General features: G+C 34.0%; 1 protein-coding gene across 2 annotated transcripts; it reads right to left on the minus strand.

The window, feature by feature from the left end:
• Nucleotides 1–3,918: 3,918 nt before the first annotated feature.
• LOC143055874 (uncharacterized) lies at nucleotides 3,919–13,464 on the minus strand. 2 transcript variants are annotated; one of them, XM_076228922.1, is made up of 7 exons: nucleotides 13,375–13,464; nucleotides 9,158–9,224; nucleotides 8,017–8,117; nucleotides 6,499–7,107; nucleotides 5,990–6,085; nucleotides 5,094–5,223; nucleotides 3,919–4,750 (listed from the first exon to the last, which is right to left on the minus strand). In XM_076228922.1, exons 1-7 carry the CDS (start codon nucleotides 13,404–13,406, stop codon nucleotides 4,067–4,069), a joined length of 1,719 nt encoding a protein of 572 aa, XP_076085037.1. In that variant the 5' UTR covers nucleotides 13,407–13,464; the 3' UTR covers nucleotides 3,919–4,066. The 2 variants fall into 2 exon arrangements, with proteins under 2 accessions (XP_076085037.1, XP_076085046.1); XM_076228931.1 differs by lacking the exon at nucleotides 5,990–6,085.
• Nucleotides 13,465–16,206: the final 2,742 nt, after the last annotated feature.

Genomic DNA, 16,206 nt, shown 5'->3' on the forward strand with positions numbered 1-16,206 from the left:
ACCAAGATGGCCGCCATGGCTAAAAATAGAACACAGGGGTAAAATGTATATTTTGGCTTATATCTTTAAAACCAGAGCAAATCTGACATGAGGTAAAATTGTTGATCAGGTCAAGATCTATCTGCCCTGAAATTTTCAGACGAATCGGACAACCTGTTGTTAGGCTGCTGCCCCTGAATTGGTAATTTTAAGGAAATTTTGCAGTTTTTTGTCGAGCCTGCAACTTTTGTTGCAGAAAGCTCGACATAGGGATAGTGATCCGGCGGCGGCGGTGTTAGCTAACTTCTTAAAAGCTTTATATTTTAGAAGGTGGAAGACCTGGATGCTTCATACTTTGTATATAGATGCCTCATGTTACGAAGTTTCCATCAGTCTTATGTCCAATGTCCTTGACCTCATTTTCATGGTTCAGTGACCACTTGAAAAAAAAGTTCAGATTTTTTGTAATGTTGAATTCTCTCTTATTATAAGTAATAGGATAACTATATTTGATATGTCCGTACCTTGAAAGGTCCTCATGTCTGTCAGACAGTTTTCACTTGACCTCGACCTCATTTCATGGATCAGTGAACAAGGTTAAGTTTTGGTGGTCAAGTCCATATCTCAGATACTACAAGCAATAGGGCTAGTATATTCGGTGTATGGAAGGACTGTAAGGTGTACATGTCCAACTGGAAGGTGTCATCTGACCTTGACCTCATTTTCATGGTTCAGTGGTTATAGTTAAATTTTTGTGTTTTGGTCTGTTTTTTGTCGAGCCTGCAACTTTTGTTGCAGAAAGCTCGACATAGGGATAGTGATCCGGCGGCGGCGGCGGTGTTAGCTCACTTCTTAAAAGCTATATATTTTAGAAGGTGGAAGACCTAGATGCTTCATATTTTTTATATAGATGCCTCATGTTACGAAGTTTCCGTCAGTCACATATCCATTGTCCTTGACCTCATTTTCATGGTTCAGTGACCACTTGAAAAAAAAGTTCAGATTTTTTGCAATGTTAAATTCTCTCTTACTGTAAGTAAAAGGATAACTATATTTAGTATGTGCGTACCTTGCAAGGTCCTCATGCCCGTCAGACAGTTTTCACTTGACCTCAACCTCATTTCATGGATCAGTGAACAAGGTTAAGTTTTGGTGGTCAAGTCCATATCTCAGATACTATAAGCAATAGGTCTAGTATATTCGGTGTATGGAAGGACTGTAAGGTGTACATGTCCAACTGGCAGGTGTCATCTGACCTTGACCTCATTTTCATGGTTCAGTGGTTATAGTTAAGTTTTTGTGTTTTGGTCTGTTTTTCTCATACTTTATGCAATAGGTCTACTATATTTGTTGTATGGAATGGTTGTAAGGTGTACATGTCTAGCGGGCAGATGTCATCTGACCTTGACCTCATTTTCATGGTTCAGTTGTTATAGTTAAGTTTTTGTTTTTTGGTCTGTTTTTCTCATACTTTATGCAATAGGTTTACTATATTTGTTGTATGGAATGATTGTAAGGTGTACATGTCTAGCGGGCAGATGTCATCTGACCTTGACCTCATTTTCATGGTTCAGTGGTCAAAGTTAAGTTTTTGAGTTTTGGTCTTTTTATCTAATACTATATGTCATAGGTCAACTATATTTTGTGTATGGAAATATTTTATGATCTATATGTCAGTCGTTCAGGTTTTATTTGACCTTGACCTGGTTTTCAAGGTTCATTGCTCAGTGTTAAGTTTTTGTGTTTTAGTCTATTTTCTTAAACTATAAGCAATAGGTCAACTATATTTGTTGTATGGAAGCATTGTTAGCTGTACATGTCTGCCTGGCATATGGTTCAACTGACCTTGACCTCATTTTCATGATTCATGTTAAGTCTATGTGACAGTCGTAATAAAGCTTTAGATTTAGGAGTATCAACATAATATCAATGATTAGTAAAGAAGGCGAGACATTTCTGTGTGTGCACTCTTGTGGTTATTATCTTGAATACTATTATAGATAGAGATAAACTGTAAACAGCAATAATGTTCTGCAAAATAAGACCTACAAATAAGTCAACAAGACCAAAATTGTCAGTCAACTCCTTAAGGAGTTATTGCCCTTTATAGTCAATTTTAACAACTTTTTCGTCATTTTTTGTAACTTGTACAAAAATCTTCTTCTCTGAAACTACTTGGCCACAATAATAATTGTGGTATATAGTTTTAAAAATGTGTCCGATGACCCACCTACCAAACAAAATGGCCGACATGGCAGTGGCGGATCGAGCCATTTTAAAAAGGGGGAGTTCCCGACCCAGGACAAAGGGGGTTCCAACTATATGTCCCCATTCAAATGCATTGATCGGCCAAAAAAAAAAGGGAGTTCCAAGCCCCCGAACCCCCCCCCCCCTGGATCCGCCAATGCATGGCTAAAATTAGAACATATGGGTAAAATGTAGTTTATGCTTTATATCTTCAAAACTACGACATTTAGGGCAAATCTTTCAAGATTTAAATGTCCATCAGAATAAGATCTATCCCCTCACAAATTTTCAGATGAATCCTACAACCCATTGTTGGGTTGCTGCCCTAAAATTGGTAATTTTAAGGAAATTTTGCAGTTTTTGGTTATTATCTTGAATACTATTATAGATAGAAATAAACTGTTAACAGCAATAATGTTCAGCAAAGTAAGATCTACAAATAAGTCAACATGACCAAAATTGTCAGAGAACCCCTTAAAGTTATTGTCCTTTATAGTCAATATTGAACAACTTTTTGTCATTTTTGTAACTTGTACAAAAATCTTCTTTTCTAAAATTATGGACCAAATTTAACCAAACTTGGCCACAATCATTACTAGGGTATCTATTTTAAAAAAGTGTCTAATGACCCTGCCTACCAACCAAGATTGCAGACATCAGTAAATACAGTAACAGGTGAGTGACACAGGCTCTTGAGAGCCTCTAGTTTATCAAAAGTGAACCGTTTCAGTATATATTTTTTTTCGTGTGGCCGTCTGTCTGTTATTCAGTATTCGTACGAGAACACGTATGAAACTTTGCTTTCGACAATTTTGAATAAAACTTGACTATTCATATTTATTTAGGGGCTCCATTAAGCAGAGGAATTTCCCTTTGTATTGTGAATCTTTTATATCGGAAATTTGTTACCGGCTGAATCAGCTGTTGGGTCATTTTTTTTAACGTCTCTCTGTATTTAAAGATATTTTTTTAAAATATCTTTAAATACAGATACAATGTAATAATTGTTTGCATAAAAATTGCTTCCAGGATCCAGCATTACTGATGCAGTGGCGGATCCAGAAATTTTCATAAGTGGGGGCCCACTGACCGACCTAAGAGGGGCCCGCTCCAGTCACGCTTCAGTGATTAATAATTAAAGGTCAAAGTACGGCCTTCAAGACGGAGCCTTGGCCCACCCCGAACAGCAATCTCAGTTTGTTTTTGCATAAAAATTGTTTCCAGGTTCAAGCAATACCAATGTTTCTTAAAGTAAGTAAATCGAAGGAAAACGGTCATTTTTAGCCATTTTACTGCAAGAAAAAATCGGCATCCCCCGAACCCCTGCCTCCCCTGAATTCGAACCCTAGTTTTGGCCCTGGCTGGTTGTTATCATGACAGGTCATTGTTCATCATCTCACAAGTGAGAGTTTTACATACAAAACCAGGTTTAAGTCACCATTTTCAGCATCAGTGTGTGAGCTTTAGATTTTGCCATTTGACTTCAGACTTTGGTTTTGAAGTTTCCCCGGATATCAGTATTTTTGTTATTGTACTTTTCACAAAAAAAAATCATCTTTAATTTGTCATTTGCTTTTACTTTCTTTCTATGATTAAAATCAAAAATTCCCCCTAAAAAAATGTTGATAAGTTTAAAAGTAATTTTGTAAGACAGAATTGGTGGATACTCTAGAGGTCTATAATAATACCATACTGTTTAAAGATTTTAATGAAACAAACAAAACATTTCTAAACATATAAACATAGGAAATTTAAATAAAATAGATTTATATTTTGAGTTCATAGGAATTTTGCATATATATGTTAAAAACAGCCTCTTATCCTCCTTCTCCCTTTGTATTTACTTGTTTTTAGAGGGATATATTCTTATCAAGTTTGCTCGAATATTTCTGGTCTTGCATCTTGGCCTGTCCCTATGTTCTTTTCTATATATTTCCTCACCCATTGTTTCTGTACTACTGTAGTGCACTGTGTTGCTGATTTCCTCATCATCTGTGTTGTTATTGTTGGCATTCCAGTTGCCATTGTATGTACACTGAGGTTTCAGCTGGCCTGGATAATATTGGTACCTGCTTATTGGGTTCTGTATTTGAGTTGGTGGTTGTTGGACAAATTGTTGTAAGTTATACAGAAACGATTGTGGGTCACTGACATCCTGTATATTTTGGTACATTCCTGTTGGTTGAAGATCAGGTTGAAAGTTTGTTCTTTGATTTACCAGCCCTGGTGGACGTACCAGTTGCTGATTAAATCCTGGTGGAGGTTGGATTTTTGTTGATGTGTTATGGTTGTTAGATAATTGTTGGTAGAGGTTTTGGTCATGCCATAGTTGTTGTTGCCTTGGTTGGTTCTGATCTGTCCATAATTGGCTTGTTGGATAATTTGTGGTGTAATGATTTGGTCTGTAACTTTGATGTGACCAGGAACTCTGATCCAGTGGTTTAGGCTGAATTCCTTGGAATTCATTATTCCTAGGATAAGGATTTGGCAAGATAGGGTTTTGTACACGTGTATAGATTGAATTCTGAAAGGAAAATAATAATTTATTATTTTGACAATATGTTAACACTTTCTTTTTAAACACATACACATGCTAGTTAAATTGACGCTCTCCTTGCAATCACTGAATTGTATTATTTCAAGAGAAAGAGCAGCAATGTATGTTTATTTCATAGTATTTCTTAGAATTGTTGTCCAACTTCTGAAACTGATATTGTAATACAAACTTGTAATTTACAAGATTAAAAAAGCATCAAAGTTATGCCACTTACTTCCCTTTTTCAAACACTCTGAACTTGGTCTTTTCAGTCTTAAAAAGAAAAATAATATTCTGTTAAAAACGGTGTGGTTTTTTTTTCAATACATACTGTGTTGTTCTTTATATTCTGTTGACTGTTATAGTTGTCATTAATAATAGTAGGACCATGAGAAGACACCTTTGTTGTTTGGTTGTGTGTTTCAATCTTGTTTTCAGTGCCATCTGGCATGCCATTCATTCTGAAATATCAAATTACTGTATGGTCAGAATGATTTTAATTAAATGGTCTGTTATTGAGATGTGGGATAGTATACAATAAGACATCAACTTTACAAATATCAAAGTGTATGTGAAAACTGAAGGGTACAGATTGCTTTCTTTTTGCAAGGTTTACTTGGAATTAAACGTTGCTTTTTAGGATATAAAGAATGTTCTCAGTTTATAGTTGCAGAATTTGCGTATATTTTATCAAAGCATTTTTTCCACTAACATTGATAACTGGTTTCGAGCACGATGATTTTTAAATAATATACTAACTCTTTATGAAATATAGCTGATTACAAGACATCAATTCTAGCAGTTTTCGCTAGAAATTATGTTGCCCTCGGTTCAATATCATGTTCTTGTTGTAGTATGTTCATTGAGTATGACAAGAAATCAAAACAGGGGGGGGGGGGGGGGACAAGTTAAGTATTTCGTTTAACTCTCATACCGTATATGCTGGTTTGACAGAAGATTTGTCAGGCAGATGTTGAATGTAATTGTATCTTGGTGATTTCATCCTTTAAGTGTTACGTCTATGAAAGCTCTACTTTTAAAGAGCGCAAACAACATATTGCAGTGAGTGGTAACCTTAAATGAAGTTAATATCAAAGGTAGGGCTCATTCCAATCATGAAAGACTGGTAAGTAATATAAGACTTGTCTTCCATGTTCAAATTAATTTCCAAACACCTGTGAGTGACCAATAAACAGATTGGACATATTGTTTTACCATAAAACACACCTTTGTGTTTCTGCATCCTCTAAATTTGATCCTGTGCTGACATTTGGTGTTTGGTTGCTATCTTTCTTAAACAAACCAGCCCAACTGTTAGTCAATCTGTAAACATTAAACTGGCAGCTTTATTTGCCGACAAGACACAACTTACACATGTATGTATACATTCAAAGACAAACACCGTTTGGATATTGTACGACTAACACCGTTCCTATATATTGTATTGCAAACACATTTTTATAATGTATAACACACTTTCTATGTGGAAATTTTAAGAAATCCGACGTGAAAATATTGAATTTAGATACCCATCTCGGTATTCTATCTGCCAGTACCACACTTCTCTTCATACATTTGTTTATCATGTTGGCTTTGTAACGTAAAATAAGTTGATCGAACAAGAAGCATGATTTATGGTACGAGTGTTCAAATATGTACATTGTACTTTTAAAAATTTAAAGCTTATGTAAAAAAAGGAACACATAAAAATAAGTATCGACCTTGAAAAAACTTACTCTCTCTGATCCTGAACAATTGGTTTGTCTGTTTTTGGATGTTTATAAATGGTGTCTTTTATACCAAATCTGGATGGTAGATTTGTTCTTTTTTTATCCCCATTATGTTCTGCATTGCTTTGACTTTTATTTTTATCTTCGGTTGGTACACAACCTTCAAATTTTCCAGGCATTCCTGTGTCTGCATATGCTACATTTCTTGTAAAACTGTCGGAATCTTTCTTCTGTCTCATTGTAAGTCTAGTTTTTGTAGTCTTTGGTCTACATTGCTGGTTAGTCTCAGCAGTAGAAGCGTGGTCAGATTTATTCACAACATTACTATTGGTAGGGGGTTTTGGTTTCTCTGTGTTTTCAGACCATATCGACTTGACAGCGTTAGAGGAAATCCTTTCATACAACCTTTTGCATTCTATACTTCTGTCCGCCCAGTCTCCGGACCCGGGAGAATCACTTAATCCACGAACATAAGCCCTATATCCGTTCAAGTATTTGTCCATTAGCTGACTAGGTTGGTCTAATGCAAGGAAGACATTCTCTGTCAATTCTGCTTTGTATTTCTCATCTTTAACATCTGGTTGATGAACATGCTCCCCGAGTCCATGAAAGGTCCTGAAAACATAATGTCTTAATTGACATTGACGATTGAAAGGTTTGTGATATTTTTTTTTAAATATATTCTATAGTGTTTTGTGAAGAGTCGCAGTAACTTGATTTTGCATACATTTACACAGAAAATCGAGACTTTCTTTGCATTCAAATTTTTTGGTGTTTTAAAGGGTGTTTCAAGAAATGTTGTTGTAAATGTTACAAGTACATCTGGGAACAGTATATCTAACTATATTTATATAAGTACGTCTGAGCCAGTGACAACTCTATACAACAGATTTATCCATCGGATCACCAGCAATGATGGTGATACATGGCTGTGTACGTTATGTATATAGGGAAGAACCAAAAATTTGCAAAAGCAAATTTACAGATCTAACATTGTTGGGTTGATGTTTAGACGAGTTGTATAACTATATATATATATATGTTCCTGGGTACATGAATGAAATGATATACGTATGAAAGGTGAACTCACGCAATTTTATAAAATTGTGCATGCACACAGAGCAGGAATAACAAACTGCACATGAATACCGAAACTGATTATATACATGTATATATGATTATTACTGCCATACTTTAGACTTCCTCAGATATAGATATTTTAATAACTGGAAAATAGTTCTAAAATGTATGAATTACGCATCCATATCGTTAAAAAGTATAGCCATCTGACTTCAAATTAACATTTTTCGAAGTCCTATTGTACAAATGTCCAATTTTGAAAAAATGATGCTACTGAAATTTCCGTTTTTGTTTTGTTTTGTAGGGAGTCCCTGAACGTTAAATCTTCTGTACAGCGAAAGAAAATTTTTATTTGCAATCCTATACATTTATACTTCAATTTTTTTAATGTTCAATTCTCTTTATCTTCGAAAGTATAAAATATTTCCAGAAATGCTAACTTACAGCCGTGGGTCAAACGGATTGTTATAAGTTAACATGAAAGATGCATCGTCCTTTCTTCCGTAGCCGACTGTACGTTGATCTTCATAGTAAGCGCTAAATACCTAGACAGATAAAAACACATTTAAGTTATTTGGTACTAGAAATTTAATTAAAATATAAAAATGAGATCAGGCGTTAATACGAAAATATTCAAATTTATATCTTGATCTTATATATTGTATGCTCAGATCGTAGGGTGCTTTTTTTTATGTCATTGGAAAGTCCAAAGCAGAGGCGGATTTAGAGGGGGGGGCCAGGGGGCCCGGGCCCCCCCCCCTTTTTGGGAAAAAATTTGGTTGCTTATATAGGGAATCACTGAAGTGTGACTGGAGCGGGCCCCCTCTTAGGTCAGTCAGTGGGCCTCCACTTATGAAAATTTCTGGATCCGCCACTGCAAAGAGCGAATTTGATGAATATGACTGAACAAAAAACCGTCAAAAGTTACACACATATTTAGGTGGTTAGAAACGTATTTTGTAGTTTTTACTTTATGTCTCTGATGCAGAGTTGTCTCATGATTTGGCAATCGGCAGACCACAGACTGCAGATGTAAATATCCAATGATGTACTCTTTGACTTAACTGCAAATCCTATCTCTAAAACACACTAAAACATGTCTATGGGTGAAGTTTGTAAGTAGACGAGACAATTTGAATATAATTCTAATTCATAACATTTAACGATCGACTGCTGTGGTCGATTTGTTGTGGACCTTAAAAGAAGCATCAACAGTTTACAATTTTCAAATCTCAAAAATCCATTTTGAATTACAGATCAAATAAATAGAATAGTATTAAATCCAAACGGAGTGGGAATGGGTCATCGACAGGTTGCGCGTCTACTGTCTGATATGCATGTCTAACCGTCCTACTCACCATGAATATCCAGACTCGTATAGTTTTTATAGCTTACTATGCAGTTTGGGTTTTGCTCATTGTTAAAGACCGTACGATGACATATAGTTTTTAACCTCGTAGTAATTAGTCTCTTGTGGGGAGTTGTCTTATTGGCAATCATGCTACTATTTCATCAGGAATGGTAGTGAATACTTCAATGATATGTCAGCCCAACGACACACATAACTAATAGGTAGTATACTGACCTGATTTTCATTTTCACCGGTTTCTGGGTAGGTCGATTGCAGTGATGTTTCAATTTCGGTAAGAATCCTAAATAATATAATATCTGTAGAGCGAATACGAAAATAAATGTGCACGCATAAAGGAGATTTGTTCGGTGGATCATCAGTTTTCTAATCTATAGATTATAAAAATATATTGGTTATATATTTTCATCAAAATGTTCATTTTCATAATCATGCCATGCAGTCTAGTTTGTGATCATACGAGTAAACCTGTTTTATTGTACGGTAGTTACGTTTGGATACTGTGTGCCACTTTTCTGCAATAATCAGACACACAAAAGAAGAGTATATTCTATCGAAATGTCTGCTGAAAATTTTATTCTTGGAATAATAATAAATCATTTTCGTGTAATACGTCGCTGGTGTTGATTCTTCCATATATCTTATCCATGTAAGTTAGAAGAAACTGGAAAAATCGTGTTGGGTATTATCAAAATTTATTTTTTTCGGACACAATATTGCCAGATACAAGATATCTGATGTAATAAGAAGTAAACAAATCTAAGTGAATATGGAAGTCGTTATGAAAATTAAGGAAAGACTATTTAAAAATATATACGAATATTTCATGAATTGGTAAATTTTTAATTAATTAAAAATACTTAATTCCATCTCGGATGCTTTCGACATTACTCGTTACCTTTCGACATTACTCGTTACCTGTTTGTCAAAATTTATCGTTCGTAATTTAATAGCATTTGATTGGTTAATAGAAATACCTGTTCACTTCAGGTAAATTTTCATACAAATATTCCCTGGTCATTTCGAATTGTGTACTGGTCAATTCAACACGTTAAATTTAAGGTTCTAGGATTGTTATTTATTGTGATAATTCTTCATCTGTCACTGTACTAAATTCTGGTGCTTGCAGAAACACGTTCATGCAATCTTGATCAATCTTGTCTCAGAGAAATCTGTTTTCTGACAGCTAGTCATGAGTTTCAAGTAAAAGGACGGCATTTGAGTGGTGAAGCAAATAGAATTGCTGACATGCTTTCTAGGTGGGATATGGGTCCCAGTGTGAGCACAGAGTTCTTAAAGCTGGCTCGTGTCAATGCGTGGAAAGAAATTGAATTGGATGATGATTTGTTTCATTTTACGTCACCTTGGTGAATTTTTCTTTGATATTGTTTATTGTAGATACTGAGCTATGTAAGTTACAGAAAGACACGGAGTTGTGTAAAAAATCTGCTTTTGCAGAAGGAACTTACAAGAATTTGAAAGTGCAATTTGTTTCTTATTTTTTATTTTGCACATATTTTAATATGTCACCTTTGCCTACTTCTGTAAATACTCTTTGTCTATATGGGAAATTTTTGAGTAGGAGTTTTAAGAGTGTAGCTTCTATTCAAAATTATATTAGTGGTGTCAAGACTTTACATTTGCTATTAGGAGTTGAGTTTCCAACGGAAGATTGGTTTTCCATAAAGTTATTGTTTAGAGGTTTGTCTCGTCAAAATCATCATATGCCTCGCAGAGCTCTGCCTATTACTCCACAGATTCTTTTTAAAATGTATGAATTTTTAGATATGTCTAATCCGTCAGATGTCACTATCTGGTGCTGTTTTCTGTTTGCTTTTTTTCTTATGGTTAGAAAGTCAAATTTAGTTCCAACTTCGGCAAAGAATTTTGATCCGCACAAACAATTATGCAGAAATAACGTTATTGTTTTTAGTGATTATTTGTTGGTTAGAATGGAATGGTCAAAAACTATTCAATTTGGTAATAGGAAACTGGAGTTACCATTGGTCAAGATAAAATAGTCTCCGCTTTGTCCGTACAATGCGTACAATCGTATGTGCACTCTAATACCAGCCGATGGTGATAAACCCGCCTTTTTAATTCCACATTCTAAAGGATATAAAACTTTATGTTATTCATTTTTTCAGAAAAGACTAAGGGACATTTTAGACATGTGTGGTTTAAATTCTTCCAAATTTTCCTCTCATTCTTTTCGCAGAGGAGGGGCTACATGGGCTTTTCACAGTAAAGTTCCTTCCGAGTTGATACAATTTCACGGGGATTGGCGTAGTGACGCATATAAAGTTTATTTAGAGTTTGACTTACAGGACAAATTGTCTATTTCACGAGCTATGGCTGATGAAATTCTGAATTAATATTGTTTGTTTACCTTATCTTATTTTATTTTTTGTAGACTTTGTGTCAAAAAATAAGGTTTTGTTGCTGTCAGATTCCACTTGTAAATATGTCAATAATATTAACTGGCTGGATTGCAATGCTATATCTGGTGCTAATATATACACTCTTCAGCAATTTGTAAAAGACAACAAATCACTTTTAAGAAAATATACACATTTGTTATTGCATGTAGGCACAAACGATGTTGGGAATGGTTTATCTAGTAAATTGATTATTCAATATTATAATAATTTAATTGATTTTATTTGCAATGTTTTTCCTTCTTTAAAAATAATAGTTTCAGCAATTTTGCCAAGACCCATAGATTTTGATGACACAAAACAGACTGTAATAAAGCTTTGGCTAAGTTATCTTTGAAGAAAAATATTTTATTTGTCAAAACTTATAAGCAATTTGTTCAGCAACCAGGATCAATTTATAAAAGTAAATGTTTTTGTAAAGATATATTACATTTAAGTTATTTTGGTGTTTTAGTTTTAAGGAACTTTTTTATAGGTGTAGTTAATCATTTGTAATTATAAAATATTGTATTTACATGTATTTTTGGTCAAGATACTTTGTGGTTTTTAATTTTATTTTTCAGAAGATGATGGTCAAGAAAGCTGGGCTAGACCATTACTTCTACATCTGGTTTACCTGTGAACCTATATTAGTTTGCAGGATTCCAGTAGTTGTTGTTTGTATTATCAGGTATGTTTATATTATAATGTAGTTTTTTCTTTAACACTGAACACTTTATAGTGGCCGTTGGTTTGGTGCATTTATATATTTTGGAAATTAATCATTATCAAGAATATGGACTTAAAATGAGAAATTATTTATGACATATGTATGATTGTAATTTTTTATTTATGCCAAAATATGATTATCATTACTTATGTGTTGAGTTTTGTTTTATTACATCGAAATGGGAGTGGAGGGAATTGGTAAATTTTTAATTAATTAAAAATACTTAATTCCATCTCGGATGCTTTCGACATTACTCGTTACCTTTCGACATTACTCGTTACCTGTTTGTCAAAATTTATCGTTCGTAATTTAATAGCATTTGATTGGTTAATAGAAATACCTGTTCACTTCAGGTAAATTTTCATACAAATATTCCATGGTCATTTCGAATTGTGTACTGGTCAATTCAACACGTTAAATTTACCCACCCTCCCGCCCATTTTATTTTGTATTATTTGATTTTTGTACATGAGTTATACCTTATTAAATCGAAGAAGTTAGTCTTTTTCAGATAATGCAGATTGATGAATGTGATGTCTGTTTGGGAAGTGACTAGTGCATTTATATATTTTGGAAATTAATCATTATCAAGAATATGGACTTAAAATGAGAAATTATTTATGACATATGTATGATTGTAATTTTTTATTTATGCCAAAATATGATTATCATTACTTATGTGTTGAGTTTTGTTTTATTACATCGAAATGGGAGTGGAGGGAATTTCCAAGTGATTTTTTTTCACCTGCTGTACAATGGTATATATGCCAGAAAAGGCCAATGACTGTTTTTTTTTTATAGAGAATTCCATTCTATTATATATTCTTTTCTGTGAATCTAATAAAAGTGTTCCGAGATTTGTTAATACGTATAGAAGAAGAAGTAGTGGAAGATCAACTGTCATTATTGAGTCTCGTTACATATTTTCTGTGTGGATTGCAAAAGTGCATTAAAACTTTTTCGATTTGATACACATTATTTCCAGCATCTTGTTAGGCAAAGGTAATTTCCTCAAGTATCCCCAACATCCTATTTTGTTCAAGGTTATTTTTTTTCAATTATTACCAGGCCAAACTATTCATTCACAAATTCCTCAAGAACAAGATCATTTTTCAATTATTACCAGGCCAAACTATTCATTCACAAATTCCTCAAGACCAAGGTCTTCGGTTCATAAAAGTCAACTATGGCCAAGAAGTTAGTTCTCAAATGCGTTTAAGTTTAACAAAAGAGAGGTTAACATTTAAGTAAGACATGTGTTTGCTTTGTGTTTTTGTATAACTTACGAATCGATGGAATCTTCGTCGTCCTTGTCCATATCTGACCGGACCTTGTTTTCATCTTATTGATAAAATAGTGACGTCAACGTTGCTAAAGGAAAGTTCCTCAAAATAGTTGATGCCTTTAACCGCCATCATATTTTATCCATCCGGTCTACCAAAACTAAACTGACAAACCGTATATATGACAATTCAAATGCACAGTGATGACGACCGCTTTTTTTTAAATAAAAGAAACCCCTGCAGAGTTTGCAACATACTCATTGGATTGTTTTTATCATATGCCTAGGTCCATTTTTTTTTACAACTAAACAACACGTTTTCAATATTCACAAAAATAGTATAAACGAAAAATAGATGTGGTCTAATCTTAATTGGTAAATGTATAGCATACAGCTTCTACCAAAGGACAAATTATCACATAAACATACATGTAGAATAACTGTAAGACGGTTTAATTTCTGTCGGTGTATCGAATAAATTAGAGAATGCATAGAAATAAACTCAAAATTATGGTCTCCTTTTAAAATCAAGCCTATATAGAAATTAATCATGAGCCAGTCTAGATATCCATCCTGTTTCTTATTGGGTGGTGAAAGATATGTTTATTGGTCCCAACTTATAGAGTTAAAGGAAAATATTTTTTTTCTATGCTGTTAAACCTTGTCCAACCATTAAAAGAAGCAGATTTTAAGGGATTAAATTCCAAACATCTTATATCTTTTTAGCCAACTGTGTGTCGTTCGTTGTTTTTTTAAACGCTTATTTTTTGTGAGGGCCAGAGTGTGTTGGCGGTTGACGTGGTACAATCAATTAATCTTAGATATTCCTGATATCCATAAATTTATATTTTTGAGTTTTTGCGCTGATAGTCTAAAAGTGGTGACGGTTGTGATGCTGATAGCATCTTCCCTCTTTCCTCATCTCATGTTCTTCTTTGGTATATGTTTTATTTGATTAATATTTTCAACCACAGCGCCCGGACACCGGCTTATTGGTGCCGATTTTTTGTTTAAGACAGAAAATTATAAAAAAAATGTGTTAGAATAACACGATTTGTTGCAATTGCCAGTCAGACAACTCCTCACTAGAGACCAACGACAGATCGATATCTTAAACTGCCTGTAGAGATATCTGTAAACTGTGTAATTTAAAAGTTGAAGATGAATGAATTTCATTTTATTATTACATATATCAAACTTAAAAAGCAAATGGAAGAACTATTTAAAAACATTATTTCTGTTATACCTTCCTTTCTGATTTTTCTGAAATTAAGAAATTTAAATTTATAGTTGAAGCAGTAATGTAAGGAAGCGTATTAGCCAATCTAATTAAAAACCGATCTCTCATCGCTCCTGTTTCTGATATGTCGCGTGGGAGATCTAACGAAACCGGCTTTGAGGTCACATGTGAGTGAACTAAAAGTCATGAATTTATAAAGATATGCAAATGAGTTGACGACCTATTAATAAGCCAATCAAAAAAGTTTATGAATTATTATGACTGACGACTTCGTCGTAAATAAAATGAGTTACATCCCTTTGCCTTACGTTAAACTTCCAAGATCGTGGAAGACTCAATTTCATTGATCGAAAAAGACACACCTACGAGGTCACGCACATGTGACCTCAAAGCGGGTTTCGTTAGATCTCCCACGCGACATATCAGAAACAGGAGCGATGAGAGATCGGTTTTTAATTAGATTGCGTATTAGCGCCACACATTTTTTTTTATTTTTCTTCCTATGTTTGCATTATAACGCAAACCTTTGCGAAATTATGCAAAATTTTGCGTTAAACGCAAAAGGAAACAGCAGTTATTAATGGAGGAGGCTGTATGTATTAAAATTTATCACTTTAAAGTAAAATGCTTGAATAATTAGAACATATCATTGACTAATAATGAGCAGAATAATATAAGAAGATGTGGTACGAGTGCCAATAAGAAAACTCTCCATCTAAGTCACTATTCGTTAAAATATACCATCATAGGCCAATGCAAAATACGGTTTCTAACTAGGAGCATTGGCTCACACCGAACAGTAAACTATAAAGGCCCCCAAAACGATATCCATGTTTCTACTAGTATATACATTACAAAGAAAATTGAGTTAATTGAGGTTATACCGAAGAAAAAAAATAAATACTGCTAATATAGCTAAAACCGAATATAAATATACGTCCAAAGTAAGCTCTCGTTTGAGAACTGTGTAAAGTTGGTCAGATTCAAACAAGCTACCATTTGGCAACAAACGTATAGAATGAAGATGTTTTATTAAAAAATATTATGTTCTCTCCATTCAAATTGCTACCCAAGCATCAGAGAAACCTGAAAATTCTTTGAAATAACTAAGATATAAAAACTTGAACTCAGCATCGGAATCATTGTTAATTATTTTGTTCAATGTATTGTTGTTTGATAATTTTTTTCAATTGTGTAAACAAATGTATATGTTCATTTTATGAAAACTCACTTACTTACTTACTATCGTATGGTAGAAGGCCCGACATGAAAACGCTAAATCTCCCGCATGACTGAAGCGAAACAAACGTCATGGGTTATGCTAAACCCAATAAACGAAAAAAAAACAAACCAAGTATGGCCATTATAGCTGATGGCAACTAACAACAACCATATTGTATTAAAGGTTTCTGAGTTTGGAAAGGTGCAACGGCATGAAAAATTATGCGGGGTTAAATATGTGCGGGAGATCCGAGTGTTAAACGTTTTTTAAAACCGTATTCCTTTACATGCAATAGTAGTGTAACAGTTCAATCTAAAAATCAATTTGAAAGGACTCGACTCTCAGTCGGACCAATATTGATAAGAACCATTGAT

This window comes from Mytilus galloprovincialis, chromosome 1 (assembly GCF_965363235.1).
Source record: "Mytilus galloprovincialis chromosome 1, xbMytGall1.hap1.1, whole genome shotgun sequence".
Taxonomy (NCBI): domain Eukaryota; kingdom Metazoa; phylum Mollusca; class Bivalvia; order Mytilida; family Mytilidae; genus Mytilus; species Mytilus galloprovincialis.